The sequence below is a fragment of the Falco peregrinus genome, chromosome 5 (genome assembly GCF_023634155.1).
Source record: "Falco peregrinus isolate bFalPer1 chromosome 5, bFalPer1.pri, whole genome shotgun sequence".
Classification (NCBI taxonomy): Eukaryota; Metazoa; Chordata; class Aves; order Falconiformes; family Falconidae; genus Falco; species Falco peregrinus.
The window spans coordinates 72,340,137-72,367,396 of record NC_073725.1 but is presented as its reverse complement, the minus strand read 5'-3'; the positions used below and the strand labels follow the sequence as shown (position 1 = coordinate 72,367,396).

Sequence of the window (27,260 nt, the reverse complement as noted above, 5' to 3'; positions counted from 1 at the left end):
CCCCTACACTGTTTGCAGGTACTCAGGTAGATTCTTATTCTTGATATGAACACGTATCAAATAAATACTTCTGGTGAAACTAGGCCTAATTTTTGGTGGGTTTGTGTTTTGTGCTAATAAAATTGACTCCTGATTCTTTGTAGTCACTACTGGTCACACTTCTTATCAGAATAATTTTAAAATCAAATTACTTGAAAAATGTAATTTGAACAAATGTTTTACTAAATCATCAAATCACAGACTGGTTTGGGTTGGAAGGGACCTTCAAGATCACCCAGTCCCAGCCCCCTGCCACGGGCAGGGACACCTCCCACCCGCCCAGGTGGCTCCCAGCCCCGTCCAGCCTGGCCTTGGACATGCCGGGGATGGGGCACCCACAGCTGCTCTGGGCAGCCTGTGCCGGCGCCTCAGCACCCTCACAGGAAGAATTTCTTCCCAATATCTCATCTAAGCAGATTTACATTAGATGCCAAGCTGTACACTGCAACTCTTTGATAATTACTGTATTGAAATTGATTATCATTTTTTGTAAGCTGCCCCATTGGTATAATGCCATTCAGCTTGTTTCACAGTTTTGGTAACAGGCACATAGCTTGGAGAGAAATTTGAAAGCTGTTTTGTCAGTGGAATAAATTTCCTGCTGTTCTGTGTGGGATGAATTATTATCCTTCTACTGTCTATATGATTGAAAGATGAAAATCAGTAGTTACAAGGATTGATGATGGCCTCATTCTGTTCAGGTTTCACTTAATGATAATCTAGCTGGACTAAACTGAAGCAATCTTACAGTTTCAAGAAATTTTCACTTGGTGGATTGTTTTGTAAAAGAGTCTTAGCCTGAAATTAACATCTCACAACAGGGAAAAAACCTCAGCATGCAGAGAAAAATCAATCATATATGAAGTAAGGATTTTAACAACTCTGTCTTTTGATATAGAAAAATAATATTTAAAGCTTGCATCTTGTTTGCAGGAGAACAGAAACAGAGCAGAAATACTTATGGAATGCACAGTTCCTAAAGTTGAGAGAAGAAACATCAAATGAGGTACTCATTTATTCAACTTTTGTAGGACAGTAATTTTTAAAGTGTGGACTTGCATATTGCAGGGTGGTTTGCAAGTTGATGGGTAGCTCGACCTTTTTAAAGACCTTTTCAAATGGGAAAGGAGCAGTGTTTAAGTTGGGTTTTGAAGGAGTAGGTTTCTGCTTTGCCACGAGGAGGCTCTATTGTAACAGTGCTGGAGCAGTGAAAGTTTCTGTAGGAGATACCTTGTTAGAAATGAACACACAAAACCCCCTAACGCCAAAATCTGTTCCAGTCCTCCTTCCCCCTTTGTATTCATTTTCCTCTGCTTTGTCTCTTCCTTCCCCAGCCTCCCCCTCCAAATCTGTCATGCCTAAAAATGTGTGAAAACAGGATTTAAACTACCCTTGCTCTGTGAGCTTTTAGGTTCCAAAACAGTTTTAATTCTTCAATACAGATAATTTAAGAATGAGAATTTCCTGCTGAAAATATTTTACTACAAATAAAAAATATAAAGTAATATTAAGAAAATCCTCTCAAGAATAAGAGAATATGTCACCTTTTTTACTTCTGGCTGATAATATATTAAGAAGGTTGAGTCTGTGAAGCAGTGCACACGTGTTATTTTCCTACCTTTTCCTTTGTAGCAATGTGTACATACTTGGTTTAAATGAAGTTTTCTGACCTTCAGCATTTATGACAGTAACACTTTTTTATTACTTTTTTAGAAAGAGAATTTAACTTTTTGGAGGTTTTTTGAAGGGGAAAAAGAACACCAGCTTTCTTCTCCAAGAAGAAGCAGTAAAGTAGATCAAAATCTGCACCACATGATATAGTTCAGATATTATCAGGATTGTTTCATATCTGTTGAAATTTATTATAGCAGTTGAATTTCATGAAGGCACCTGCAGTTTTACTCATCTGTGCAATGTACACCTGTTTAAAGCTAAGTAACCAAGTACATGCACAGGTTTGTGGCTTTTTGGCTAAATTTATTAAGGAGGAAAAAAACCCAGAACACAAAAAACCCCCACATCTAGAAATTCAGTTAGGTTAGTGCAGTAATGATCCAAAGTAAACAAACATCACTCTAGATGTAATGGTAACCTCTTCAGAACTCCTTTTGGTAACACACAAGATGTTGTTCTAAATTGTTATTACGAGCCTGCATCTTCTACTTTGGGGAAAATTTTACTGGACAGGTAGAAACCAATTGTCTGCAACATGCTGAGTATTAATACATGAACATCAGGTCACCTGTGACACTTCTGTTAGTTTGGAAACTCTACAGACGGTAACAATTCAGAAGTTTATATATTTATACAAAGCGAAGTTCATATGAATAAGTAGTGTAACTGGCTTACTTGTAATCGCTGTTTAAATAACACTGGTTTTGTCTTGGTGCCTAGATTTTAAAGCAATTCCCTCACTGCCAAGGAGCCCTCCCTGCCCAGAGCTTGCTGCAGAATCCAAAGACCCTCCCCAGGGTCCTGAAATGAGAAGTGGCTTATGTGCAAAATCCCTAAGGGGCTGCACTGTCCCAGACCCTCACAGAAGTTGACCCAAGTGTGCTTCCCGGCACAGTTATCACTTACATCTGTCCTGGGAAAACCTCAATAACGCTTCTGCATCCCACTGGAAGAAAATAGGCAAAATAAAGGCTTTGCCACTTTCAGTGGCTTGCTGGTTATCACAGGTTATCATCTCAAAGCTCTGCTTTGTCATTCAATGAAAAGATGTGTGTGGATGTTACAGACCATTTTATGATATAGAATCTATAACTGTTTTTAAAACTCTTTAGGAGACCCAGACTACCTTAAGTGGTCACTGTTGTTCCACTATTAAGTACAATAACAATATAGTTGTTACTTGCAGCGAGTTCCTTGTCAGAGCATTGTTTATACAGCAGACAGTGTTCATTTCCTTGTGTTTCCTACTTGTTAGTCTGTTACGAACTTCACTCCATTAAATTCTGTAAGCTTGTTTCTACAGCCTTGAAAATGGAAGTCTTGTTTTGACAACCAATTTACTTCCACATTTCACTTTCTTTCATCTGATTAATCCAGAAAGGATTATTGCACATACAAAGAAATGAAAAATATAATAAAATTTTAAGCTTCATTACGGTCTTTATTTCAGTGGCATTGATGAACCGTTTTAGGGATCTTAGCTCTCTTCAGTGTTTGGAAAGGTAGTGGCTCGTCTTACTCTTTTTTAGAAATCACAGGAAGAATTCTTTTGTTTTGTGTCTAGCTAAATGGCACAAGCTTCCACAACACTCAAGATAAGACACTACTGCTGTAGTCCCTCCCTTATTTTGAAGCCATTAAGAGCTCTTTAAAATTAATAGTTGGTATAACTCGGGTAAAAACATAGTTAATGCCTAAACAGCACAGTTTCTATCACCTACAATGTTGGTTCTTTGGGGTTTTTTTCACAAGATATCTCATAGCAAGGTAGTGCAGAACTTCATTTTCTCTTGTCCTGGATGGAATACATTTAAAAAAATACATGTTTTTTGAAAAAGAAAAACTAATTGACATAAATATTCTAGATTTTTTTTCCATCATTGTTTCCTGTACTTCCTTTCAGATGCTTACTTGCTGGGTAAAAAATGTCAGGTAGATTCACAGCTGCTAGTGAATATTTTAATAGTTTGGACTTTTCCCTTTTGTTCACTATAAATAGAAGGCAGAAGTTTTATGGGGCTTGGGTAACTGTTCCTGAGGAGTTGGGGGTGTTGTTTCGGATCAATCTGTACAAACCCATCTGTGTTGTTATCATCTCAGTGCAAACCTGAAGGCTGGACCAGAGCAGATACAGAACTGGCCTATTTTCTCACATGGTCAAGGCACTCTGCCTAATCTTAAATACACAGCTCATTCTGCAAATGATGAAAAAATCCACCAACTTACAAGTAAACTACTTCTCAGAGCATCTGTGGATCTTGCATTACTCAGTAGCTATTCTTCTGACACCATACACTTAGATGCTCAATACACTGATACTTACTCTGCTTACCCTGGGAAGTCTTCAACAAAGGACAAAAATAACCAGCTTGTGGTTCTAGTACAGGCAAGAAGAATTTAATTTTACCTGTTCATACAAATACTCAACTATTTCTCATCCAACATTGTGTAAGTATAGCCCAAGCTTAAAGACAAGGTCAGATTGCTAAATGTATTGAGCTTGCTATTACAGTACAAGAATTGCTTTTAACTTTATTTTCATGTACAGTTTCAGAATATAGAGAGCATAAAAAAATGGTATATTTTAAAGGCATATCAGGTAGAAAGAATATCCTAAAATATGTTTGTCCTGTTAAAACTCTAGTTCACACTGGTTTGGCATTTGTTTTCTTGGTAGACAGAACATTCCCATCTGTTCTATGTGGTACCATGTGCATGCCGCTGTTTGTACACGGTGGTGTGCGTGCTTTCCACTTCTAATTAAAGGAACAGAGCTTGTACTGTGGAATTAAGCTGTGTGTTCATGTATATATACATCTTTATTTTAAATATTTGCTCTATAAATGACCCGAACATTATCCAGGCAAAAAACTGAAGAAGCATTTCTTTAAGTCAGTGGCACAACAGCTTAACTTAGAATTTTACAGGACTGTCTTCTAGATATAAGATACTATTAATCTCTATTTGCTTAAGAATTTCCCTTACTACTTCATGTTTGAATAGAACTAGCAAAATGCCTAGCTAATACTCTTATCTACTTTCAACCTTAAATCTGCATCTGCTTGTTTAAGACAAATTCTGCTTGCTAGCAAAATCCAGGTTTTAAATCTGGAATGTATTCAGCAAACTGTAGAAACACTTTTTTAAAAAGTAGGGTAATAATTCTTGAAATGCAGAGCATTCCCACTAAGAGAAAAAACCTGGCAAAATATTAGCATCATGCTGGACTGGTGAGAATGCATTTTGCTCAGACTGATTTGGGGGTTTACTATGATTACAACTTCTAACATGCTGTCCTGCTTACTCGTCTAATTTCTTAACAGTTGTGTTGGGCTTTCTTCACTCCCAAAAGACAAGTAGTACATGCCAAAGCATTTTAAGATGTTCAATGCATGGAGGGGGAACTATATGACCTATTACTCATGTTGGAGGCATTTCCTATACAGCGGTGCACCTGAACTTGTACTGTGTGAGAAATCAAGGATAAATTATCTGAAGGAATGGGTCAGACCATCAGCAGATGTATAACGCAGTATCGACTTTAGTAAAGCTAAACTACTTTGTAATAACAAATTTGTTCTACATGAAGTGTAAGACCTCGTTTAAAACTATTCACTCTTTTATTGCCTGTGTATTGGGCCAGCTGTAGTGAATATACAGAAATAAATAAATGGTTAGTGCGTTTAAGAAGTCAAATCTGTATCTAAGCATCAAAGCTGCGACTAACCAGAAAAAGCCATTTCATTCGTTCTCCACACTGACCTCCCAGCTCCGACACCAGCATCAGGCAAAGCCAGTAGTGGCTGAGCAGTTAAGCCTGGTATTACAGTACAGTCTTATCTCACAAAATTATTGAAAAATAAAAATCACCAAGTCATTTTGTCCCAAAAAAAAAATCCCGGAATTCGTAAGCACAGCGACTGCACTCTGATTTATTTAGTAGGAGTGTTTAGTTCAAGTGAAATCCACAAAGGAATTTAGAATGAATTTTTTAAAGGGCAATTTCCTAGTGGGCAGTCTCGGGGAATGCTTTTGTAAATGATGTATTAACCATGAAATCACGGTATAATAAAAGCCCTGTGTAATAAGCATGTTGAGTTTGGCTGTAAAAACCAAAATTTGGCATTACTTGATCACTAATTTGCTTAGGAATTTGCAGATGTAGGCAAAGTAATGCTTTCCACCACCACCCCTTTTCTTCCTTCCAGAAAGTCTATGCACAATGCAAAAGTAAAGGGATATAGGACTTGCGTGGGATATTTCTTACTGCTCAGACTGTTCTGGTCCCACGTTGTGCAGTGGATTTACTGGTAAATTCTCCTGCCAAAGGCTCTGTATGCTTAAATTAAATGTGAAAGGAATCAAGAGAATCACTTGCTGGAGTACAAAAAGGAGTTGTTTACTCTTGCAAAGCAAGTGGCTTTAATAAAAGCTTGATGACATGTACTGCACATTATGAAGAGCAGGACATCAGCCCTCTGCCAAAACAGGCACACCAAGTGCAGCTTTGGCTTTTACAATTGTTTGCTTTTTCACTGTGATCTGGGCCTCATTTTTCACTCCCCCATATTTAAACCCGTTCCAAAGGGATACATCTGGTCCAGGAATATAGTTAGCATACTGCTTACAAACTGATTTGCATGGGCTTTATTTGTAATCTGCTAGAGGCCAGGAACAAACTGTTAATGTCTAGTAAAGGGAAAACCATTTATGATGATGAAATATGTAAAAGAAACATCTTGGCTCTGTCCTGCTCAGACCCCTGACCTGTAGGTGCCAGGCATTCCATTAAACCTGCCGGATTTATTTTTTTTTTATTCTGTTTCATATCAAGAACACAGTACATTTTTAGAGAAACAATACCTTTACTACAAAACCATGTAAATGATTATGTACAAAATGGTTACTGGAATTTGGTTTTGTACTGTAGGGAAAGAAATAACTAGCTGCTGACATTTATTTACGCTTCCTTAATACTAGGTACATAACACCACTGATCAGAGTAAAGGCAAATGCAATCCAGGCTAAGACGAAGGAATAGCCATACTGGCCTTTAGAAACTTCAGTGCTATATTGATTGTTCTTGTGCAGTTCTTCATGCCTATCTGTGTAAATGGAAGCTGCAATCATAACACACAGACCTGGAGGAGGAAGAAAATAGTAAAGTTTAGCATCTCAAAATATTATCAATGTACATTGCAACTATTCACTGTCTCTCTTGTGTCAGCTGCTTCCACCAATGTCCTTTTTCTGCAGACACTCATTTTCCATCCTCAGAGTAACCTGGCAGCATTTCAGGACACATTTTCACTTTCTTTGGAATGGACTAAATCTGAAGTGCTGCTGTTTATTTATGTCATTTGCAGCAAACACAAAATAATTCTGCACACCTGGATAGTTTTAAAGACTAACAAAAAGTTAAGGGAATACTGTTACTGCCTGTAACGATTACAGAGTTATTTAATCTGTTCAAGTTCAGAATCTCAGAATCTTTCCCTTTAAAGTTTAAATGACTTTACTCTGAGCAGTGATGTCATCCATGGTTTAACTGCCTAAATAGTACAGAATAGAGAAGTTCACTGTTTAAACAAATACGAAGGATAAGCTCTGGCCTCAAGAGCCCTACAAATTTCTCATGCAGCTCATTCTTTTGGAAACGTTTTTCCCCTTCCCTTTCATACTTTAATGTAAACAACATTAAAGTCACAAGTGTTGAAAAATCACTCACATGACAGAAGCTGGATAATAGAGGTTAGCACAAATCTTTCTCCTTGCTTTAGACGGAAGAGTTGAAGAATGAAAACCAGAAATGCCACACAACAGAAAATAGTAGATAGGATCATGGTGGCCTGAACAGCCTGAATTGATTGATATTCTGCAAAAACAAAAACAGCCTTGATTAAAAATATGGTTTCTCTCTTTGCCTACTCCTGCAGAGGGGCAGAGCTATGTTATGTAAAGCAGGAGTTCAGCGGATACAGCAAACCAGCTGTGCGTGCATTGCCTAGGGTGGTTCTCCTGTGCTTCCTTGGCGTTAATACCGCCCATGGTTTAAGGATTTTTACAAGCTTTTCATAAAACTGAATAAAAATACTGAAGAAACTATTTCTCCCACACCACATCCTCTGCTACCATGAACGTACTAAGAGCACAGTGAAACTGCCAGGTGTCCCAAACGGCTTACAAAGCAGACCCGAGCCTCTCACCAGACCTGAGACAGCTCTGTCCAGGAAGATGTAACCAGACAGGATATCCACACTCGGCACAGAAGATTCCTTTGATTCAGGTTTTGCACCCTGTCAAATACTTCCCTATAACTAGGAGCTAAAGTTTCCAATTAAATTTGTAACTACATCTAGTTGCTCTGTGTAACTTTGCTGCAATGACACAGACAAGCTAAGCCACACAGGTAAGCTCCTTAGGGCACCTCTCCTCTAGCGTAGCTACACTGCAGATAGTCGGTCTGTGAACAGCAGACACACCTGAGCTACTTATAATCTAGCTCGTTTGGGTACCTAATTTCAAGGAATGCATAGTAATACAGACATCAAATGCAAATTCATTAAACTCATGTTAGCTTAGATATGCCTGTGCGTAATGGATCATCTCACTGCAGCACTGAAATGCCCTAAAACAACCTGATGCTTGGAAAGCAAAGTCACTTTGTGGGTACGTGGCTCTTCAAGTCATCTACCTCTTTAATATACACAAAGATAGAAAGTGTAGAAATAAAGTAAATGTAACATTTTGGATTTTTTTTATTTTTTGTAAAGCAGGAGTTTGGGCTGTGCTTTATATTAAGTCCTCTTGTATTCTGACTTTCTTCCACTTTCCCCCCTATTCTACACAGCCAGTATTTTTAGGTTCTTCTTTGAAAGTTAAAGTTAAATTCTGAGGCAAATCCTATCACTTTAGCCACACTTTTGGATAACTTCACTGGTTTTACCAGATCTGGTTTTTTAAGAATTCTTTATCACTCATTATTAGTTTGTGTTTAGTCTCTTGCACTGGGTTTTCAAGTGCACTTGACAGTTTCCTCTGTCTTTCTCTAACAGAAACTGTTGGAAGAGTTTGCTTTTCCAAATGAAAAGCCAGTATTAAAGTTGCCAGAAGTCCTGAGCAGTTGCAGCATGCAGATTTTTGAACAAATGTATTATTGCCCCTGCAAATTTCATAGCGATTTCACCAGATCTCCTGCTAAAGGAACCAAGACATGGGCACAGAGAGACACTCACCCTGGAATTGGTCAGTAATAGCCACACAGGTGCTAGTATTCATGTCACAGATTCTCCAGACATCTGTAGAAAAATTATCTCCTACCCACCAGGCCTGTGAAATAAAAGTAAAGGGCTCTTACAGGGAGAAAAAACCCAAACCACAACAAAAAACACCCACAAAGCTCCTTTGTACCAGTGTATCCTGATCAGACGCATCAGCTGGAACAAATTTCTGTTCATTTTTGATACTTAACTCTGAAACTAAATGTGAGATCTAATGGAATTTTGGAATGAAGGGTGTATCATTCATTATTCACCTATCACTTTCATTTTAGACCTGTGTAAAGTAGAAAAGGGAATAGATGGCAATCTTAAACACCCCAAAGCACAAGGGATTTTCCACTGTTTGGGCAGAAATTTTGGATAGTCAGTGATTACTCACTCCTTAAGATACCTAGATGAGATCTGCTTTGTTCATCCAGACCCTGCTTAGGATGCACAACTCTTTAAAGGCACAGCATTTTTAAATTTGCTGGAAATAGCAGGGTATACATCTATGAAACAGAAACCCTCTATAAATTTTCTGGTTCCTGACACTGAATTGAATCAGTCCCAACTTAATGTAGCTGTGCTGTCAATGTGCAAATGCAGTATGTACTCTGTGGCATCTGACTGGAAGTGGCTAGCGACAACTTAAGATCCTTCTGTGGTAGTTCTATTTTGATGTTTTAACATGTAACACAAAATGGAACTAAATGTTTGAACAGATTTTTACAGTAGCCTGGGAAATGCCAAGCACTCCACACAAGTGGCATTTCCTCAGGAAACCTATTCCCATTCTGATAGCTACCCAGGCCCTTGTTTTGACTAGAGTTGGAAAAATAAGACTTTTAAATATGATTCCTAATAGTATCTGCTGTTTAAATAGGCATTTCAGAAACCTCACAGTTTACCGCGCAGCTCTGAAAACAATACTGCAGTAAAAACTATAAAATATTTTAATAGACGTAAGTGTATTAGTAAGTGTTCTAAGAAAAAGCATTACTTTCTTTGCATGCCACTCATTTGCATTTTGCAGTCCAAGTTCAGTATACTATTTTTCAGCTCTGAGCACTATTTATTTTCATGACTATAAAAAGCCTCTGAAGAGGATAAAATCTAATAGAAAGTGCTTACACAGTTTAAGTTCATAATTGTTTAAAGGTAACTAATGACACAAAGCAGAATGCATGGGGTTTTATTTCTATAACAATTTTTTTTGTATGTATCAGAACTGAACTAAGAATAAGTTGCTTTGTCCACTGACCTAGCTTTCTAACTATTCAAAAGAAAGGGTAAGACAACCTGCTTCAGTGCTCAATTAATAACCTCCTTCAACAGAACAAATCAACCAGCTGACTGAAAGATAACATCTGCGTTTGTACAATTTTGCAACAAAAAGTTATGGGTAATATATCATTTCAGTTGGAACACAGTCTTGGAAAAGATTATGGGATTCACACCAGCTTCACTGAGTACAGTAAAGTATTTTCAGCAGAAAATTCTTTTAACCCTAAAAGCCTGCACATACACTGAAACTCTTAAGAGACAGAAAGACTCCCAGTGCACCGGTAAGAGTACCAATCATGACAGTGGACTTTTTGGAAAGAGGAAAAATCATTTAAGGGCTAGGTGTAAATCTGGGAGGTAAATTCTTTCTGGTCACAAAAACGAAAAGGAAATTTGAAAAGAGTGTAACATAAATTATTTTAAAACTTTGTGCTGAAACCGCTTCACCCAAATGGAAACTAAAAAATTCATGGTGTCTCTTTCATGATTTAAGTGAGCATCTTGGACAACCATTCCTGAGGCAAAGCATACCTTGACTGAAATTACCCCCATGCATCAGTCACAAGCTATTTGGCTTCATACATTCACCACAAAGAGACGACAGATCCCCCCCACCCTTTCCCTCATATCTAGCTGAACCAAGTATACCTCTACATACTCCCTGGCCGAGTACCTCACAGGGGAGATTAGCTGCACAACATGGGCTTATAACATGATGTCATACAAATGCATGGCATGTACTTGTATAGTCTTAATCCATGTGTACCAGCAGCATACCTATTCAAGCAAGGCATTTGTGATACAAAAAGGTATAAGGAGACCAGGGTGCCTAACAAAGTTCAGTGTTTTTAATGAGCAAGTTGAAGACAACTAGGAGAAGAATACTTCCATTTTTATGAAGCAAAGAAAAAAAAATGTGTGTTTGAGAGAGAAAGAGAAGAAATTATACTTACATTGTCAATAGTTGAGATGAACAGCAGTGCTGCCGAGGTTATGTGAAACACAATAATGAAAGCCAGAAGAATCAACATCCTTGATCTGTGGAGGCTTTAGTTTGAGATAAATCTGTTAAAAATAAGAGCATATATGAACTGTCTTTAAAAGCTGTCAACAGATCAACCTGTCATTACTCTATTTCACTGTGGCTGTGAGTAGTCAAGGTCAGCGTGAGTGCGTTTCAGAGCGCGGTGCTGTGAGTTAGGAACACTATACGCAGTTTGAGTCCACAGCAGGCATTCTTTCTCCAGAGATAAAAGATTTCACCTAATCAGACTTCACATCACCATAATAGCTTTCTGTTTGTTGTATGTGATACGTAACTAGCATCACTGCTTTTAAAATGAATCACAGCTTGAAATGCAGCCAAGAGGCATATTTTGCAACCTGCCAGTAGGATGGTTGCAGTGAGTAAACACACAGGAAAGTTTCTTTCTGTGTGCCTCTCCAGCAAGGATATAAAACTCCTTCTTGTTTACTTTTAGAGAAGTAGTTTTCAAATTACAGCCTCATTTGCATGTGATGCTGGAATTTCCACTGGCTATAGCAAAGTCTTGTTTCAACCATGCTTTCAAAGTAGGAAGAAATGCAGATTCCAAAACGGAGCTTGTAGAACAAAATGAAGTGCACCAAGAACTACCTCTGAGATTCAGTAACAGCTATGTTGTACCTTAGGTTTCATATAGGTTGTCCTTTGTTCATTGAGTTACAAGTTTTATCCATTGATGAATGACTTTGGGCTACCATTTTCTCCAATATATTGCTCTGACTGGTAGGGCTGAATAAACCCATTAGTCATGTAAGAATCCAGTTAGTTACTTCATGTCACTTAATACTCTCTCTAGTCTACCTATCATCTTCATACCCTACCTAACCTATTTATTACCATTTCACATCTCAAATGAAAAAGAAAAAAATCTTATTTACAAAGGAAACACAAAGTTTATTTGAACTGAAATCCCCAGGAAATCTGTGGGCATATAACAAATAGGTTAGGGAAAACTACTGTTACTAATACACAGAAATGCACAGTTGTTGGGTATATCTATTACCTTTTTCTTCTTGTTGTGTAAAAGGGCTTGCCAATTAATATGCTATATTCTATACGGAATCTGCAGTCTTGCAGGTATTTTCTTTGCATATCACGTCCACCATTCTGTAGCATTATCTGCATGTTATCACTTATCAGTACATTAATGCATGTTTCTCCACTTCTGCTTTGAACACAATCTCTTATGCCAAATGATCCCATTCACATAACAGAGCAAACATCCAGAGAAAAAAGCAGTTAGGATTTTCTTTAAGACTTCTGTGATTTTTTTCATGTCTAACCCTCTCTCCCCTGGTGCCATTTACCAGAACTACAAGCCACATGGAGAACTGAAACAGATAAAAGGACTACTTTAACAGCATTTTAAAGCAGCTCCACTGGCACTCTCATCAAGCCAAAATACAACTGCTCTGCACAACTGGGACAAAATGGTAACAGAAAGCATATAAACACACTGAATAGAGACCAGAAGTTCCAGACTGATCCTTTGCATCTACACCACAGTATAGTGTTTCACTGCGGTACAGCGCTACAACAAACACGAAGCCAAACAGTATTACAGTGTTTTTGAGAAATAAAAATTAATTGGATAACCTTATATCTGTATCTAATTGGGATGACTGTATGGGAAAGCTAAGTCAAATCCTGAAAGAAGGTCAGCAGCTAGTCAAGTTTTCACTCCTTCCCATCTTCTCAGTTAAACTTTGCCTTCTCAGCCACAACAAAGAAGTGGTAATTTCCTCCAAAGAGACGATTCTGCTGTATGACTCAAGATCCTCTGCATCTACTTCTGCTTCTAGAAATGTCATTCATGGCTCTGTATCGAGCCTTCTTGAATGAAAGGAAGGAAGAAGGAAAAGAAGATATTTTGTGGTTTTGTATAATGCCACATCAAAATATTTTCATTGTGAAATGTACCAGTCTTCACACAGCACTCTTGTCTTGTGGTTGGGTTTTTTTCTGAGTTTCATGTGTTGCACCGATGGTATCTAAGCAGACAATAATGCAACAGTCATCTGCCATATAAGGAGAATCAAATTGTACTCAGTATTATTTTAAAAATAACAATGCAATTTCATCTTATTACATGAAGCATCATACAATAAGAGACAGAAAAATGTAGCCTAATTAAAACCAGTCTTGCAAAATCATGCCATTGCCAGCACAGAAAAATCCACTTAATCTTCAGTCACGTGAATGTTTTTGTTTTACTGCTTTCAGCCATAAACAGAAGCATTTCAAACAGGATGGAGAAACATGTATTGGTGGTGAGAAGACTTCTTATGTTTTACCCAAATAAAGCCAAGATCGAATGAAAGAGTTGGGGTTTTTTTGTCTTTACAAAAAAAAAAAAAAAAAAAAAAAAAGGACAGTAAGAACAGTCTGATGTTTCTGTTCTGAAGAACCTTCGTAACAGCCATTTTTAGATACTCCTCCTGACTCGCTGGCAATGGCTCCCTTCGTGAGCTGCTACAACTTCTGTGCACGCAGTGCTACAACTATACGCAGACCGGGGAATTAAATACGCTGGGGGGAAAGGAAGGAGACAGACCAGTTCCAAGTAATAATACCAGATAAAGACAACAAGAGCTTGTTACTCAATCTGTCATGCCTGAGCGGGAATCCCAGAAGCGCACAGAAAGATTTGTGGGCTTCAGTCAGTCCTAGCAACTTTCTCTTTCCATGGAGTCCAGGCAGGAGTGTCTCTGGTTCGTCACAGCCTGTGCCAGGAGCAACAAGGGGAGGAGAGGCTCCCAGCTAAACTGTGCCCAGGAGGAACAGCGCAGCTCCCTTCTTCTAAGATGCAGCCAGCAATGAAGCAGCAGCTCCTACAGCATCTGCATCCCTCTCAAGGCAGAACTTCTGGACTTCATCTCTCAGGGGGGACTATTAGCAATCAGTCCTCCTCCACTCCAGACAATGCTGTAATCTAAGGGTCTATTTTGGAGACTCAAGATCCTTCCACTCTCTCAGCTGGAAGCTCTTCCTTCCCCAATCCGCTGAGAACAGCCTGCCTGGGTACCTCTCCTAGCAGCAGGCAGCACCTTTCCTCTCTCTATAAGCAAGGGAAGGACACAGTTACGTTTTCACACAGAGAATTTCTGAGAACACTGCATTAACATTCAGAATTCTTACTTTAATAATTCATGACTAACCAAACACTTTGGTAACATCCTATTCTGCACACTAGCTGCAGTCTTCTTTGTTTCTTATTCACCACTAACTGTTTCTCAGGGCTCTCTTCAGGTTCTTTTAGCAACAGCTGAAACCCTTGCAGAAACATGTCAAACCAAGACTGCCACCTGGCAGTGGCTTTTGCCTCGCTCTTTTGAAATGGAGGGTACCTGCAAGAACAAATAAGGTAGCACTACTGTTTAACCAGGCTGAACTAATTCTGCTCCCCAGAACAGCCAGCAATTTGGCTTAGATTACAATTTTACCACCTCTTACATTCAATTTTTGCAGCCATAAGAAAATATTGCTTAAAAGGGGATTTTAATAAAAACAGAAAATAGACTTTTACCTCTCATAAATTTGGGAATCTAGTATTTTGTACTGTTGCATAGAACAAGAATCTGCAAACAACTACATTAAGAAGATGCAGAGGAATGATCAGACTCTTCCAAGTACAACTTTGGTATCAGTGTGTGATGTGATAGGGGATTCTGTAGTATTTTTTCCCATAGCTGTTTTGCAGCTTTGGAAGCACTGCCCTATTATCAGTGCTAATATGCGCTGCTATGAAAAGGTTTCGTGCTCTTACAGGAGTCTTGCTCTTTAAGTGAAGCATTACTCAACTCTTCTGTTTTAGTTTCTTGATTATAGGCAAGAATATTTGTACGGATCAAAAAAAGCTTCCTGGGCAGAGTAATTTTTTACTTTCTATCATTTGCAGTAGTATGTACTAAGCTCTTAAGTCAAGGTGTTTCTGATGTTTAAGTACACTGCCTTTAGGCATGGAGGAAGACTGGGATGATGCAACAGATACTGTTCATCATTTCCCGAAGTGGTTTGAATTCTTTTAATAAGTTTTTTGCGCACACACGAAAAGCTTTTTGGACACACTATAGTTGTCTTTTAATAGAGATGATGGAGCCACTCTTCTCAGAAGTACAAGATGAAAAGACTAGAGGCAACAGTCACAAGTTGCAACAAGGAATATTCCAATTGTGAAAAATGTATTAATTATACTCAATGAGCATTATTAAGTACTGGAGCAGGGCCCAAGAGGCTGTGGGATCTCCATTCTTGGATATCTTCATAACTTGACTGGAACAAGGTCCAGAGCATCTTGAGCTAGCTCCCTGCTTGGAGCAGGGGTCTGGACTACAGACCTCCAGAGGCCCCTTCCAGCTCTGCTCTCTTGTCAATCTGTAGCTACTTCAGGAGCTCCCTGTACTGATCTCCAGCAAAGCTCTGACAAAGGAGAACACAAAATCTGACCTTGCTCATCACAGGTGACAGTAAAAACAGATTTTGGAGTTATAGTCTTCAGTTGAAAGCCTCAGCATTTAATACCACTTTACAAAGTAAGTCATAAGGCAGAAATGTACAGGTACAGCCGAGTTAGAAGCGCAGACTGCCACTGAATCCAGAAAGAGTAGGTTATGAGAATCCTGCTGAACACATCCAGATTTGCTCTGGTAATAAGGTTTCCCACAAATGCTGTTAAGTTGCAGGATAGTTACACAAAACACATTGAAAACAGAAGGAAAGTTATATTAACAACAAAGGTTTTTTCAATTAGTGCAGAAGAACTCTTTCTCAGTAATACTCCAATGCTACCTTACTTTGCCCAGGGATGATAAATGCAGCAGTCATGCCTATCTTTAAACTTTTCAGTAATGCAGACTATTGGAAGCAGTTTTGTTATGAGAGCCTGATGTGCTTTACAAGAGGTGGCTAAGACGGGCCTCTGCTATAATCTAGACATGCAAAGGCAAGTATATTTTTACAAGTTAAAACAGTACGACAATCACAGAACTGCACAGCAAAAAACGTATCCAGTGCAGGGTTCCCAGAATCTCTGTATTGTAGTAAGCAAACACATTACAAAACTGTATTGCCTCCCAATGTCAAATTCCGCACACACATCCCCCCATCCCCACACAAAAAGAAAAAAAAAAGCCTCAGTTTATCTTTAAGATAAAGTTTATCTTTAATGTCCAACAGTACAAACATGCCTATTTGATTTTTTTCTGTTTAGTACACCGAGCAAGCAAAAAGGAAAACTTTGTCTTTGACAGGTCTTAGCAGAAGGGTTATCACTCTTTCCAGTCCAGATCTCATTCCCGCAACCCGTGCTTCCATTTCTTTCCATGCAGTTAAACGCTGCTGCCAGGCTATTTTTCATGTTTGTGCATACTTGACTTTTGCAACCAGAGAAACGATGTACATAGTACAGCATGTTTACCCTGTGCTTATTTGCATTGAGAAGGCTAAAGTTTATCCTACAACATTGTCTGCTGCCCTCACTTCCTAAAATCAAGTCAGTTTTTTCTATCATCTTCATCTGAGTACCTGTACAAAGAAAATCTCAACACAGAAAATTCTGGTTTATACTCCTAGAAACATGGCCAAAACACTGCAGAACAGCTCCTGCTCTGTACAGACCAAGGCTGGAGATGTGCAGGCTGCTCAACACCCACACTCAGTGTCCTGTAAAGACACACCCAAAGGAAGGGGTAGAGGATCTTGCTAAACAAGTTACCATACCTGCAGCTTTCTGCACCAAGATTTTTTCATTGCGACTAGAACAGCAGGTCTTTGGGCCATCAACAAGCACTCGATTCAGCTGGACTTTCTTGAAGTCACTGGTGTAAAACCGAATCAAAGCAAGCCTTCTTAATTATCAATTCTTCTGCCCTTTGGTGCTATAATTAAGTCAGTGTATGTAAAATTAGAAGAGAAAGCTTGTATACTGGTGGCATGAGAAGTCTGTCATCTTGTGATGCATCATCTGATGTTTGGATTTACATGATAATAACTTCATTTTGCTCAGTGTTCTTGTGTCACATCCCGTGGTGTCTCATGACAGAGAACTCAGCAGTTGGCTCATGTTTTGCCTGTACCATTGTCTCTAACTTGCATAAAATCCCCTGGTTTATAAGAACCTGAGTGATACTGTTCACTTTTTTTTTCCCCCTTTTTTTTTTTTGTTTTTTAACCTCCTCTGTTTCTCTTGTGTGATTCTCAGAACTGGAACCAAAAGTGAATTAAGTTCAGACAGCAGAGTTTCTCCCAAACTAGCAAAAGCTTTGAGGGTTTCAACAATCCTCTAATACCTAAATATCAACCAACATAAAGGACAAGAAAATCAGGAAATTTAACACCAAGAGAATAATTATACCAGTTGAAACAACTTACTCCAATTTCATTATTTCTTCTGCCTGATTTAATTTAACAGTTGGGAACACCAACATTACAAGATATAATTTACTGAGTGATATTCCTTAAAATGAGGCAGATAATATCCAAACTCTCATACTTTCTTTCTACACTTTGTCCTTTCAGCGTTCTCCAAGCTGACTTGTGTCTGTCGTATCTGCACGTTAATCTATCATTTGAGTAATTTCCATTGGATCATCTGTCTGTCATTTTTTGTTGCTGCAGGGTTAACCTGGCCACATGCCCGAGCTGCCGGGCTGGCCTCATGCACATGCCCAGCACAGCAGCCCATCCTCACTGTCCTCAGTGTTTCTGCGCACCCCTGTGTGTTGCTGTGCACATTCCCCAGCTGGGACACATTTGGATCGTTTCCATGTCAGGTACAGAAGAATCCTTCTATCATGCAAGAAGTCTGGAAAAGATAAATACATCCTTGTACCTTTCTTTCTTATTTTTTCCTGTGTCATCAATGCGTATCGAAAAAGAAAAGAAAATACAACTAAAGCAATCTAGTTCTATTTTAGATGATGACTTGGGAGCCTTACTTTCCTAAACTAGCCTTTAAACATTTCATAGGACAGGAGAGCTAATCTTGAAGCTAACACTGCATGTAGGTTTATAAACAACACACAAAGGTTTTGCTGCCAGTAATTCCTGAAAAACCTACTGAAAGTTCTCTGGTGCATGAAGTGAGGTACTCACAGGTGTACAAACTACACAGATAATGGGTTTTCTCTTTTATTAAAGTCTTATTGATAAGTGTAATTCAGTAATTAAAACTACAGGTCTACCAACAGATGTGGAAGTCCATATTTGTGCTCACATACTCTGTTTTCAGGGGATCAAATACACTGTAGAACTGGACCCCACCTGACATATTCTTCACGGTCAGGCATAGATTCAAATGCTGACCTCGTTCCATGCTCAGATACTACAGAGCTAACAGTGAATACAGAAATGATATGTCCCCTTTCAGTCAGTGATCTCTTTAGCCAGCTAGCAAACCTCCAAGAAGTGCTGGCTGGCTCTGACTAGACCTCTATAATATTGAGTGGGAACCCAGGAGGGAAGGGCAAAATAAGAGTTGCAGCAGGTGGGCGCCCACCCAGTTTTTTCCTGGTATGAAGCTAAGCATGAAGAACAATGTACGCTCGTCAAGAAATAAGATTTCAGGCTCATGCTTGACACCGGACTTGGAATCAAGAGGGCTAAGTGTTTAAGTGTCCTGTCAGACACCATCAGCTCTTTGGCTTACGAGCAACTGGTTAATTGAGAACACATACAAGCTCATAGCTTTTTGTGCTACCTATTTTACGTGGAAGGAAAAGAGCTTGTCACTTACACTTACAGCTGCTTTTCAAAGTCCTTCACCACAAACCAAGGAAATCAGAAGGAAATGAAACAATGTTCCCTGCACACAATTACTGTAAAGAATGGGGGGGGGAGGGGGGGGGATCAATACAGCAAAAAAGTAATTCCCAGTATTTTCTAGAGCTCTATTCAAATTACGTTTATGCTTTCTTAACTCAACGGCAGAAAATGAAAGTAGGCTCATTCTGCCAGATCTCTGTTGGTGCCCTTGCAGCAGGCTGTTAAGGCCCAGCAACCTCCAGCACAATTAAAGCGGTCAGCTTGTTGTATGTTGACAGTGAAATACAGGGGCTTGGAGACAAACTGGCAAGCTATGGTATGACCTAGCTTTTACCCAACTTCTTCCAGAAAACCTTGCCTTGCATCCAAAGCCCTGAGGTCTGCTTGTTGTGTGCACCAAGATTAATATAAGTATGTACCCATAGCTTAATAAAGCCTTTTGTTACTATGGCAGCTAGGTGTTTGTCCATCCCATTGCTACTCTGTGGGCCTGCCCGAACAACAGTAAACTTACAGTGAATAAGCTCATGTTCTTGGCCTACCTACCACTTTTGTGTGAGGGGATCCTAAAGCACCCTTTCAGCTTTTTCTGAATCTATTTCATAAACACTAAATCTTAGCTCCTCCTCAGAAACCCTGTTTATCAAAAGCAGAACAGACCCTGCTTACAGGTTAGGCTGGCAGATCTTCCCTAGACTTCCTCCGTTCCTTCTCACTGTCCTCCTCACCAGATCTATGCTATTAAACCACAACTCCAAAGTCAGGGAAATTATAACCCTGCTATCCCATACATATGTTTCCAAACAGAAACAAGAAAAAAAAAACTGCAGCAAAAATGCAAAGTGCTAGCTTTGAGTACTGAAACCCAAAGAAGCTGATGTTTGTAATTTCTTAGGAATGCTTTTAATAAAGTTTTGACCTAAGGATGCCAGCATTGCTGCCACTTTTGTAACTCTGTCAGTCATTTATTTGCAAACAAGCTCTGACTGGGTTTAGACTTGCCCTACCACTCCTTTCACTATGGCCCTACTGTGTGCCCTGCAGAGGGAAGTCACTCTGACACGGAGCCCTTGTGGGCAGGCTGAGCAGAAGAAAGCAGGCAGGACCTTTGGGAAAACACAAGCTAAATGCCCTGTCACAGGCTGGGGAAGTGGCACTTACAGGGAAATGAGCCTTGTGACATCTTACCTGAAAATCTTAAAAAAGTCTCAAGCTTGAAAGATTCAAGACAGACATATTCAAATACTCTAGCAAAACCTGGAAGAGAAATGTTAACACCCACTATATGCTGAGAAGACAATTTAGCAGGTACAGAAGCCAGCGACATACACCAACAGACCCTTGACTACAGGCATATTTGAGTAATAGTCTTTAAGCCTTCAACTTTTCAAAACTGCTCTTCAGAGGGTTTTGGGTGCTCAACAGAAAGACATTTCGCTAGCAGCACAAACCAGCATCTTCCTCAGAAGTGTATCCTTTATATATTCTTCTTAATCTCAAAAGCACTTTTTCTTGTAACTGCGCTTTTACATTAGGTAATCGTCATCTCAGATTTAACCTGTTTATGTCTGCTTCTAAATCCCAGCACAACCCACAGAAGTGTAAGGTAGGCTGCCTTATTACTAAGTAATACCTGAAATGGTTACAGTTCACCTCTAATTTCCATCATAGTCCTTGCTTGTCCCCTCCACCATCTGCTTGCCCACCTTCAGTTTTATGCTGAGAGTCACTTGCCTTTGAAAAAATGCTGTCAAAAACTGGTCTTTAATGAAAGATACCCCATGCAGCAATCTGTTCAAGGCATCAGCTCTCAAAGGGCACATAATTGTTTGAGAACACCCAGCAGTAATTTGAAAGAAGGAACTACTTGTATGCTGTATTTTCTGGTTTCTTGCAACATATTCTCTCAGCTTTCACGTTACAAAATGTTTGTAACTTGAAGTATGTATGGGTAGAGCTTAATCATATGCTTAGAAGTTGAAAAAAGCACAGATCATTTCAGGCCTTCAATGCATCCTCTGTGCACCAGGTACCACTTCACTATAAACAAAGCTGTGGTACACATTAAAACCTTAACAATCAAGCTGGTCTAAAAGTATTAAAAGCTTGTTTTCCTAAGCTAAACAAGACCAGAACTTCTTGTTCTGACTTTTTCATTTTCAACGACAAACTTGGGATATACTTGCTTGCAGGTCAAGGCAAACACATGGAAGGAAAAAGAAACTGTTTAACCTAAAGATGAAAATAAATGGCTATAAATCGGGTGTGAGCACATTTAGGATGGAGATTATAATTCTTAGAGCTGTCAGGTTCTGGAACAACCTTAAAATCACCACGCCACAGGAAAAAAAAGACCCACCTCCACAAAAAGGGATTATGTGACCCAGCAATTGTGCTAGCAGGGCAGACTTGGTGACTTGAGAGGTTCCTCCAGTTCTGCACTCCTGCGAAAGCTATCCCAGCAGTTTCTCTGAGGTCTCTGTACGTTTTGTAACATGCCTCTGCATAACACCCATGCCCTTGGCATTCTGCTGAATTCTCTCCTGTCTTTCAGAGACTTGAGGCAATGCTGGGAGCCATGCCGACTGTTAATCTGTACAGTGCAGTATTACAAGCGGCAACCATGGGACTGGCGACACACATCCAGCTTCAAGGGAGGACTCATTTCTCAGATGGGCAGTAAAGCTACAAAGAGTGAGCAAGGCCTGTCCCTCTTCTCTGAGGGTGACCCAAGGACCATTGCCTCCCAACACTTGAGCAGTGCTGGGGAACCACAGAGCTCTCTGCAGCCTGCTGGCACAGCCCTGCCTCTGGCTTGGGCTATCAGACAGCAGTTCATGGAGCCGGGACAATGGCATGGGGGTGTACTGATCAGCTATTCAAGCTATGAGAAGCCTCCTGGGAACCTGCTTCTGAAGCAAATAACTGAACTGAGGTGTGGCCTGGCCTCACCCCTGCTCACTCATTGTGTGGCCACATCTCGGTGTCAAGGTTGTCCCCGTTCAATACCTTGGCAGGGCAGGGAGGGACAGACAAGTATAACACCAGACCCTTTCATCAGGTTGACAGATTAAATGTGTTCTCGGTCTGATCCAATGAAAAGAAGGAGAGAAAAAAAAAAAGAAAAAAAAAAGTAGACCTGCAGCATTAAAACAGTTCTGAGAGCAAATCTCAGACCCTGAGCTCTACTGACTACAGATTGCTGCTTAACCAGAGATTATTCGAGATACAACTAAACAGCTTGAGTGATTTATGTTGTTCTACCTAATTAACCAACAAACAAAGGCAGAAAAAGTCTGTCTTTCCAGATTCAAAGCAATGCATTTAATTCAGTAGAAATGAAAGCTGATATTGTTTTAACTTTGGCAGATGCTTTATGGAAATTGCTAGCAGTTAAATGTGTTACATTCACTGCTGTAAAATTTTCAAACTGCTTCTTTTGATTTGGCTTTGACTAGCTCTGTATTGAAAATTTTTGGGTTTAGTTATTTCAGAGTTTACACATCATCTATCACGAGCTTGAAAATACATCTCTTTTGACAGTACAACAGTTGGCTATAAAATAAAGAGTGAACTCTTCCATGACTACTACTATTTTGTTTCACAGCAATACTGTAGCATGTGATTGGATTTAATACTCCGCCTACCTTCAGAATGTAATATTTACATTCTAATTTGTAATTGGTGCAATTAAAGTATAATTAAAGGTTGCCATGTGAACTCTACTGGTTCAGGTAGAAGGATTTCTAACACTCGTTTCATTGCACAGTTGAGCACACTAGTTGCACTGCTCTTCTACGCTCTGGCCGCTCTACGGAAACAGAGCCCAGTCACCTCCTGCTACTACCTGCGTCAACTTTGCTCTACCCTGCGGCTCCACCTCAAGCAGGCTGGCCGCCCATATAGCGCTTGGGTCACTGCAGAGCCCCATCTCTCTGTGCAAGCCACAATGACAGGTAAAGGCCCTGTCAAGCACGCTGGCACGTGACAAATGGGCAGGCTCAGCCAGTTCTCTTCAATATGCATTAGACTCTCCTTGAAGACTCTAGACTTTGGGTTGTTTCTGCGTTTGAATTAAGCAGCTGGTTCGTTGCCTCTATGGATTGAGAACTGTCAGCCTTAGAGATCTGATGAGTCTGCAGCCTGACTGCAGAGACCACCATCAGCACACACATCTCAGCACAGATGCCTGGGTGCTCTGGAAGGTCACTTTCTCCCTGGAAGAAGGCCATAACTTTGATGTATTTCAGGACACTTAACACCTGCATTAAACACCTGAGGGAGTGTTCCTACTGCCCACCTCGGCTCTTTGTGGCCTGTGCAATTCCAAACACAGTGTAGTGTTTAACATCAGTGAAGTAAACCATAAACATATATCCTATAGCCATCTCTAAGGGGTGTTTGAGTCAGTCCACTTTCTGCTCCACCTACAGACTCCTGTGAACACCTCTACACAGCCAGAGGGTTGTATTTTAAGGTCACACCCAAATTATGAGGCTTCACCTGGCATGCACATATCACCATTAAACCTGCCCATGAAACTTCATAGGAAAAATAAAAAGGCATAATTACATTTTCCCCATTCAGTGAAGAAATAATAATTCCTTTGATGGATGAATTCAGGCCATCAGGCTTTCTCTTCAATCCCACCCAGTAAGATCTATTTTCTAAAAATTGAGATGCTTATCTTCCTAGTGAAGTCATGAGCATCACCTGACATATTGAGTTACATTTTACAAAATTATCTTCTTTCTAAAACAGTAAAGCTTTCAACAAAAATAGTGAAGAACTGAGACCCCACCGCAAAGATCACTGGTTTGCTTTGAGCATCCAAAAAAACCCAAAACTAAACCCTAATAAATGCTGAACAGTGCCATGAATGGAATTCCTCAGTGCTGTGCTTGTTTCCCCTGCTTTCCCTCTGAGACCAATCTGATTTCAATAAAAGCTGTGCATTCCTTTCTACTTTCAAATTTGGCTGTGCTGAAGCATCTCATGGATTTTAGTTCCTGTATAACAGAGTGCCTCATTCTGCCGGGTTTTCTTCCAACAGGAACATGGCAGTAGGACCTGTACGTCTTCTGCCAGAAAGCAGTACAGAAGATCTTGTCCCCAGCGACCTACTTATCTCTTTAATTAAACACATTCTTGTACTGATTTAGGTGGTGGTGTCATGTCTTATACGATGCTCAAGACACAAATAGAACATGAAGTTTAAGTGGAAAACCAAACTATACACAAACCACTGAGGTGAAAAGGGCAGAGTCTCTTTGTGCATCCATCGATCTCATTTTTAAATGGACAGGCAAACAGCATTATGAAAGGAGACAGAATACAACTAATAAATATGTTTAGCGGAAGTGAAGGAAGGTCTTGCTTCTCTAAATATCCGTATGGGACTCATCACTACAACATCCTTCTAATCATTGTAGGAACACCAAACCCAAGATGGGAAACAACCTTGAGACAAGACAAAAAAGAAAAGCCATGACAATGGAAGTAAGATACAAGGCAACTGTGAAGCGTAAATCAAGGGGTGAAGAGTGCATTAACTGAAAGCAGGCATAAGATGAAGGTAGAGATGTTAATATCTTCTCAGCAATGTTGGCCAGAAACAATATAGCATCTAAGAATTGAGACAGAACCTTTGTCTAAGAGAATGACGCTGCAGCAGCCTTAAGCCTTGACCTGCTCAGTCAGTTGAACAACTTCCTTTATTAACAAGGTTTTAAATCTCTGTAAGCAAACAGAATATGCTGTCTTTCCTCACTGGCAGACCCACAGCATAATCAACACTGTTTGGGTGCTTATGACAGAATTCTTTCCAGAGACCACAAATAAAGAATACAACACCAGCAGTGTCTTGTCTACTGATTGTAAGTTGTTTTTATTTTAAATTGTATTAATAGACCATTTTTCTTCCCAAATGAGCATACTAATAAGAAGCTGATCATGCCCTAAGAGTTTTCATGGAATTACTGCATTTCACGTTAAGTTACTGTTCATGGCTATGAGCAGAATAATTCCTGGTTTCCTGGCTGGGCAGACAGCTGACCTGGTAACATCTATGTCAGCCATGCAGCTGACAATAAAATCTGTACAGATCTTTATTCAGCATGGAGAATTATCTTCCCCCAGGTATCCCAACAGTCTCTTCTCCAACTTGATTCTACAAGTTCACAAAGGGATGCAGAGGATAGCAAAAGTTCTTTCTTTCAAAAACCTTGAAGCAAAGGTCAAGTCCTTACATCTTACACTGAAAAACCTCACATCAGGTTCTGGTGAATGTTTTCTATATACCTTTGTTTCCACTCCCACTTTGACTTTATAAGCTGCGGTAAGTACCTATATTGCAGCTGCATTCCTTAGCATGGCATTTAATTTGTCACACACTCTTACTAAAAAGTAGCCCAACTCTCCAGTAAACTGCTATTCACGTTTCTCCCCTCACTGAAACTGATGTCCAGTACTCCCCCACCACCATCTGCATGAGCTCCTGCTGGTCTGTGTCTGCAGCCACCTGCCATCTCAGCCCTGGCAGTCCAGCCTCACAGCTCTTTTCCTGAACTACCCTACCCTGCCTGGATGGCAAAGCCTAAATCAACCTCAGAGAGTAGGTCTGGATGGAATAGTCATTAAGATCTATTTTATCTGACACAAAAAAACATCTGCTCAGGCAGGCAAGAAGCCTTATTTTACATAGTTAACATACCAGCACTGTACGTACGGAGTCTGAAAGTAACTAAAGAGAAAGTGCTAGTTCTTTTTTTCATAGAAATTAGCTAACCGTAGCTGTTTACTTCCAAAGTTTCTCAAGAAAACTCCAAGAAAATCTAGTGTGTATTTTACACCTATTCAGTGGCTTTCTTCACAGCCCCATACCAAGTCAGTAGATACTTCTAAGATGCTCAACTGCAATAGTTACTGATCATTTACATATTATTCCCATGTGTTGGGGGGGGGGGGGGTACAGGGGCGGGGAAGACCTTTCTGCACTATGTGAACAAGGCATTTCTGCCAAGAAATCAAAGGAGAGGCCAAACTGCAGGCTTCTTGGTGGCAGTGTTCTGTGAGCAGGAGCAAGCCCCGGGTATGCCTGCTGAGGAGTGCAGTGCACTATTCTTCCTAGAGATGTCCAAACAAGGAGCTGACCTCAAAAATTCAACACTCCGTATTACAGACAACCCATGGTACTGAAAGCTGCTTGTCTGGTAGCTGGCACATAACCTCCCATGTATAAGTTGGTCATTACAGATAGAGAAAACCCCCAAAAAACAGCAGTGAGAAAGACAGACTGGCTTATTAAAACTGTAGTTTGACTCAAGTGGAAAAACGTTTAACGCTGGCAAAAACTTCGTAATGCAAAATCTGCACTGAATTATACATGAGTGTATTTTCCTTCCACTGGAGGGGGTAGTTGCCAAAATCAACCAAACGTTATTGTAGTACACCAAACTCCACTTAGTGTACATAAAAAAAAAAAAAAAAAAAAAAAAAGGGAAAACAGAGCTGTCCTGCGGAGACAGCGAACTTTCTGCCGGCTTGGCCCAGCCCTTCGGTCACTTGCGAGAGCCCGGTTTTCCCGCCCTGTCCCGGCGCCCGGCGCTCTGCGCGGGTCGCGCCGCCGGGGAGCGGGGCCGCGAACCGGGAGCGGGGCCGGTGAGCGGGGAGCAGGGCCGGGGCCGGGGCTGGGGCAGCAGCCCACCCGGCTGGCGTCAGAGCGAGCCCGCCTCCCCCGACAGGCTGCCCGGCGCAGCGGCCGCCGACGTGCCGAAATAAAACTTGTTTCCTAGTAAACAAATACCTTGATTTTTACTGACACACACACGCGCACACACACACTTCTGGCGGCCTCTCCCCCCCCGCCTGGCTCAGCCACCCGCGCCGCCGGCGGCGCCCCCGCCCCGCGCAGCCCCGCGCCCCCCGCCCGGCCCAGGCTACTCACGGGCGCGGCGCGGGGCCGGCGGGCAGCACTCCGCGCGGGCTGCGACCGTCTGGCGGCGGCGGCGGCGGGTGCCTCCCGCCCGCCCTCCTGCAGCAGTGATGTCAGAAGCGAACTGGGTGTGGAAAGAAAATAATTTTCAAGAGTGCCCCTCCGCCGCCTGCGCGGGCAGAGGTGTGCGTGCGAGCCTGTGTGTGTGTGCGGGGCGAGAGGGAGGGACGGGGCGAGCACGGCAGAAACTTTTCCCCGCCCG

At 40.7% G+C, this 27,260-nt stretch overlaps 1 protein-coding gene and 1 long non-coding RNA gene across 3 annotated transcripts in view; one reads left to right on the top strand and one right to left on the bottom strand.

Annotated features, from left to right (window-relative positions):
• LOC129784587 (uncharacterized) overlaps positions 1–17,558 on the top strand; it is a 22,221-nt gene extending 4,663 nt beyond the window's left edge. Inside the window, exons 4-5 of one of the 2 annotated variants that reach the window (XR_008747477.1) lie at positions 973–1,045; positions 12,615–17,558. This is a non-coding gene — a long non-coding RNA (uncharacterized LOC129784587). Of the gene's footprint in view, positions 1–972; positions 1,046–2,433; positions 2,550–12,614 lie in introns of those variants that run through there. The other variant, XR_008747478.1, reaches the window with a different exon arrangement.
• Positions 4,083–27,260, bottom strand: EMP2 (epithelial membrane protein 2). The gene is made up of 5 exons (XM_055805999.1): positions 27,011–27,260; positions 11,213–11,324; positions 8,949–9,042; positions 7,442–7,588; positions 4,083–6,854 (listed from the first exon to the last, which is right to left on the bottom strand). Exons 2-5 carry the CDS (start codon positions 11,288–11,290, stop codon positions 6,670–6,672), a joined length of 504 nt encoding a protein of 167 aa, XP_055661974.1. The 5' UTR covers positions 11,291–11,324; positions 27,011–27,260; the 3' UTR covers positions 4,083–6,669.